Source organism: Astyanax mexicanus, chromosome 13 (assembly GCF_023375975.1).
Source record: "Astyanax mexicanus isolate ESR-SI-001 chromosome 13, AstMex3_surface, whole genome shotgun sequence".
NCBI lineage: Eukaryota > Metazoa > Chordata > Actinopteri > Characiformes > Acestrorhamphidae > Astyanax > Astyanax mexicanus.
Genome location: NC_064420.1, coordinates 27,547,012 through 27,553,011, shown reverse-complemented (window position 1 = coordinate 27,553,011; position 6,000 = coordinate 27,547,012). Strand labels below are relative to the sequence as shown.

At 37.3% G+C, this 6,000-nt stretch overlaps 1 protein-coding gene across 4 annotated transcripts in view; it reads right to left on the bottom strand.

Annotated features, from left to right (window-relative positions):
• Positions 1 to 483: 483 nt before the first annotated feature.
• Positions 484 to 6,000, bottom strand: part of eif4ba (eukaryotic translation initiation factor 4Ba) — a 28,935-nt gene continuing 23,418 nt past the window's right edge. For 3 of the 4 annotated variants that reach the window (XM_022677591.2, XM_022677592.2, XM_022677593.2), the window contains one exon: positions 484 to 801. In XM_022677591.2, coding sequence (XP_022533312.2) covers positions 721 to 801 — 81 coding nt within the window. In that variant the 3' untranslated portion in view covers positions 484 to 720. Of the gene's footprint in view, positions 802 to 2,849; positions 5,790 to 6,000 lie in introns of those variants that run through there. The other variant, XM_049462790.1, reaches the window with a different exon arrangement.

Sequence of the window (6,000 nt, the reverse complement as noted above, 5' to 3'; positions counted from 1 at the left end):
TCCTATATGCTCAGAAGAGCTGAATATGGGTTTAGAATATGGGTGTTTCTGGCACCCAGCTAATCTTAGATGAATATTATAAAAAAAAATAATGTTGCGCTCAGGCTGCTAGGGAACAGATCATGCAGGCAACAGAGCTCTCTAGGATCAGTGCTTTCAGAAAGGTTAGGTCTGACAAAGCTTTGCATCATGAATCCCATCAAAACTCATTTCACCTCTGACTACTCTAAAGTATATCCATGTCTGGTAAAAGTAAGAAACAGTGAGTCCAGGTGCAGGGGTACCTCCCTAAAATTTAATTTTGCCTGGGATTTTTGCTTTATCAAAGGAAAACTGTAAGAAGATAAGATACCCACCTTTGAAATCAACCTACCTTGTGGCAATCTCCACTTTCACTTTTCGGGCTACAACTAGAAATGCATATACACAAGGTTTACAGTGGTACACGCTGGAGCAGCTGCAACAACAAGAGCAGAATCTGTCTTGTTTTTAAACCCCACTTATTTATTAGTTATATTCATTTTATCCAGCTTATACCCTCTTATTTTAAAATGAGTCCAGTATTTTCCACTAGTTTCCATACAGTCTTTAAGAAGGTGGTTCTAAAAGAGGGTTCTGCTTTAAGGGGGCCGAGCCAGGTCCATCAGTGCTGCATGAAAAAAAGCTGGAGAATTAATTCATGTCATTTTTTGACTCTCATCACTTCAGTCCATCTGCCTCTCATTCTCCGCTGCCCTCGGCATCGTCTCCCTGTTCGCCATCCATTAGCAAGGCTGCGTATTTACTGGCTGAGCTGAATGTCTGTAAAGAGAGGACAACAAAGAGGTGGACAGATTGATATCTACATTTTAATCCACATATGATTTCTACTAATTACAAACAGATAAATTACATTTACATAAAAATGTTAAAATATAATAAATAAAATAATATATAAATATTTTTATTTACTTCAGGTTTTAGAGGGGAGGGTGATGTTTAACAGAGCAAAGCTTTTTAACACAAAAAAAGCTCTTTAGTAGTGTCGTTTTCTCTATTCAGGGACACTCTAGGCAAACAACCTACATACACAAGTAATTTCTATCCAGAACCAAAGTGATTAAAAATTTAGCGAGATTTATGTTTTTGCTTTAGTGTACAATATACAGCTCTGGAAAAAAATAAGAGACCACTTCAGTTTCTGAATCAGTTTCTCTGATTTTGCTATTTATAGGTATATGTTTGAGTAAAATGAACATTGTTGTTTTATTCTATAAACTACAGACAACATTTCTCTCAAATTCCAAATAAGAATATTGTCATTTAGAGCATTTATTAGCAGAAAATGAGAAATGGCAAAACAAAAAAGCAGAGCTTTTAAACCTCAAACAATGCAAAGAAAACAAGTTAATTTCATAAAGTTTTAAGAGTTCAGAAATCAATATTTGGAGTAATAACCCTGTACTAAACACAGTTTTCATGCATCTTGGCATGTTCTCCTCCAATGGTCTTACACACTGCTTTTGTATAACTTTATGCCATGCCTGGCATAAAATTTAAGCAGTTCAGCTTGGTTTGATGGCTTGTGTTCATTCATCTTCATCTTGATTACAATCCAGAGGTTTTCAATTTGGTAAAATCAGAGAAACTCATTATTTTTAAGTGGTCTCATTTTTTCCAGAGCTGTATGTCTGTATTTTATCATACCTTTTTTAGATTAGATTATTTTAGTGGAGATGCTGATTTTAGCTACTTGAGAGTCCTGTTCTCACATCTTCTCTCTGTCTGTGAGCAGACAGTGACATCTATTGTCTGTTAAAAGACTGTAGTGTACACAGAGAAGAAGGCATCAGTGACAGCCCTGACAGAGACAGACTGAAACAAGCACAGGCTGAAACGGATGTGAACTAAAAGGTTAACTGCCAGGTAACAATTACAGTGTTACCTGGCATACAGTTTTACTGCTGCTGTAGTCTCTAACACTGTTTACTTAAGTCATGAACACACCGCTCTGATATAGAATTATAAAAATCAAAACTATCAAAATGTTCATCGTTCGTAAATGAGGGTAACTACACTACTATGCTATTTAAATTTGATTATATTTTTGGAATAAAACTTCTTTTAAATGGCAATACCATTGATTGATTAGATTTTTTTGAAACAGGCTTATGCACGAGAGGTCAAATAATAGGAAAACAAGACTTTAGTATGCTTGACTATAGTACACTTTATTAGTAATAATAATACTGAGAAGTCTGATGAGATGTGCTGTTGTAGCACATCCACCTCAAGCTCTGACAGGTGACGTCTTCTGAAATGACCAATCCTGTATGATTTCATACACTAAATTGCAGACATACAATGTAATAAGTGTGAAAAAAACACAAAGCAGCATAATATCAATTTTTATTCCAGACTTCCCGAGTCTCACAGAAGTAGCAGGAGCCTCCCGCATATCAATAATGGCTTCCTGATACCTGCAAGTCAGATAAACTCTCCCAGAATCTAGAACGAGCCACAAACGCGCACACAGAAGACAGCCTTTTTTCTTCAATCGTGTGTGGGGAACGAGAGGGAGAGAAAGGCGCTTCTCTTGTGTACATATTCATGAAGCATAGGCAAAATAGAGATGGTTCTGACTGGCCTGTTGTCTGCAAAGAGTCTGTGAGTCAGCCAATCAGTTTTTATTTTCATCAATATCTGGTGAATGTAAAAAAACAATGAAAATCTTGCCCACTGAACAGTTTGTAAGGCGTGCGTGCGTATGTGTGTATCTATCTATCTATCTATCTATCTATCTATATATCTATATATATATATATATATATATATATATATATATATATAGAGAGAGAGAGAGAGAGAGAGAGAGAGAGAGAGAGAGAGAGAGAGAGAGAGGGGAACTAGGGGCGTCCAAATCCCTGAAATTAATTTGTGCAACTTTGAATGTCTGTTACTCCACCTCTGGTTAACCACATTTTATTCAGTTTGCTTATTTCATTCCAGTTTGACATGGGTTTGCCCTGAGCACAAATTTATAATACCTCTGAGATGCAGCAGGGGCTGCCAATGCTCCAAAAATATTTTACACACTACAGGAGACCATGAGGATGCCCAGCTGGTAGATCATTTTGTAAGGAGAGGAAACCCAGTGTTCTTTATTTCAATGAAGATGCAGCCAACTATAATTCCAAAGATTCTTGGCCACAATTCAGCTTTATTTTTGCATACATTTTTCTTGCATATTTTAGATTTGTGCCTTTTACCCACTACAGCACTAAAAGCATCCCATTGTATTATTCGTGCAGGGTAAAAGGTTGAACATCCTGCAAACAACTCTGAACGTGAACAACTCTTCTCTCAAGCATGGATAGATCTGGGGCCTCATGTACTAAGACTTGCGTGGACTTCCTACTAAAATGTTCCGTACGCTCAGACCTAAAAAATGCCATACGCAAAAAAAAATCCGGATTTATCAAACCGTGCGTAGGCAGAATTCAAAGTACTTTCTCATAGTACACTGCAATCAACCTGAAATCAAGCGCAAATGCACGAAAACATCACACATGCCATGTCTCCTCCCTCAATTACGCAGAGTATAATGTTATAATAATAATTATTATTAACATTATATACGCGTAGCGTAATAACTAATAATTACCCAATGTTTTAAACTGTATTATTCTAAGATGGATAATAAATGATTTCTTTTAAATGCTTTAAATGAGTTGCTTACCAAGAAGCCACCCGTCACGCATGCAGCTTGTCTTATCCTCTTGGAAATCTAAAACGGCTTATAAGCCAGTCATCATCATGGGCCAAAAAAACATAATGGTCAGGGAAAATGCACTATCAATGAATTTGGCCATTAGCAGTATTTTCCAAGAATGCCAACGTTGCCATCTCCAACAACTCCAGCGCAAACTTTTTATGCATGTTTATATGATGTAGGCTAAGTGGAAAAGCACTGAACGATTATTTCAGTAAGCCAATGAAATTGTCTGATTAATTTACTTTATATTACCCAATAATGCTTACTACAATGTGTGCATAAAGGATATCTAAATAGTTGTAATTTCAATGCATCGCCTCTAAGTGTCGCCAAATGACAAAAACGCAATACTTACGTATAAAAAACAGGCGTACGCCCGAAACAAAAGTGCCGTGAGGGAACGCACTTTCTCACGTTCAAGTCAAATTTAGTACATCAGACCGTGAGCGTGAAATATGGCATACGCAATGTTTTTGTGCGTACACACCTTTAGTACATGAGGCCCCTGGGGTATTGTTACCAGCAATGTTTAAGTTTTACTTTTACTATAAATCATTTTTATTGTATACATACTTTCCCTTTGTGCCAGTGATTAGAAAGTGAGCTCCTCAGTCTGAATACTAGACTGCTTATATACAGCTCTGGGGAAAAAAAAATGAGACCACTTAAAAATTATTGATTTTTACCAAATTTCAAACCACAAACCAAGCTGAACTGCTTTAAATTTTTGCAACAGGAGTGGCAAAGATATCCAAAAGCAGTGTGTAAGACTGGTGGAGGAGAACATGCCAATTATGCATAAAAACTGTGATTAAAAACTAGAGTTATTCCACCAAATATTGATTTCTAAATCTTTGCATTATTTGAGGTCTGAAAGCTCTGAATTGTTTTGAAAGTTTTATTATTTCAGCCATTTCTCATTTTCTGCATAAATGCTCTTAATAGCAATATTTGTATTTGAAATTTGCGCGAAATATTGTCTGTGGTTTATAGAATAAAACAACAATGTTCATTTTACTCAAATTTATACCTATGAAAAGGAAAATCAGAGAAACTGATTCAGAAACTGAAGTGGTCTCACGTTTTTCCCAGAGCTGTATTTCTTAAAGGACCATTCAGGATTATTTTTTGTAGTAACGCATAACATGATAAGGATGTATCATCAGATATTAAGGAAACATGCTGTGTTAAAGCACCAACAGCTGGTTTCAGCAGACCTTCAGCCAGTATGTTCTAATTTGAAGTGTGTGGTCTGTCACGGTAATCTGTGTAGGATGTATCCTCTGAATCTGCCCACAGCTATATCCCATAGTGCCATTTCCACACCCAGGGTTGCCAGGCACAGACAACAGCACAAAAACAATGTGCTGCAGTTGTGGAAACAGGGAACCTTGCTATTTCTCAGCTGAACAGGTAATCACTGAGCTTCAGTATGGTTGCAAAGTAGAGACGGGCATTTTGGACACTGAAACTTAAATATACTCACCGATCAGATACAGAGGATGCCTTGTCGTCACTTACCACTTTGTGTGCCAATATTGCAACCCACATGAAATTTGCATCTAAGGAGGAGTGGGGTGGGTCACAAAACTGTAGCAATTTCCCACACTCGCTTGCATTTATTACTGATTGTTCCTTTAACTATGTAGAATAATAGCATTTAAAAAAAAAAAAAACTTGTCTGTAAAAAGCAAAGAATTATACAACGCCAAGCAGGATAGATTTGTAGCATTTTACAGTACATAACAAATAACTGTTAAACTAACACAGCAGAAGCCTTACATTAATCTTGACAATGCTAATAATGATTGGTGGTTGGGTGCCGGTGCCTGCTTTCCCTTGATCAGGGCCTTCCTGCTGTGTGTACTTACCAGTGCTTTTTGACAAAATCCTCTCCACCCCTTTGTTTTATCTTCCTTTGTGTTTTCTCTCTTTTCCATGTATCAGGATGCCTTGTCCCTTCTGGTCTGTCCTGTTGCCACCTAGCCTGGCTCTCCACTACCCTGCTGCCTGCTGCCATGCTCTGGATCCCTGCCTTTATATATTCTTGACAATCAGTAGATGTACACATGACCGCTGAACTGTGACTGCTATACTTTTACATTAAAGGAGTTATCTGGTGTGAAATGGACTTGCGATATAGTGAAACATAATAACGAGAAAAAAACTATTGTCGAATAGCTCACATTTGAATAGCCCAAATTCAGCACTTTCAGTCGACGCTCCCAACAGGCTTACAATGTCAG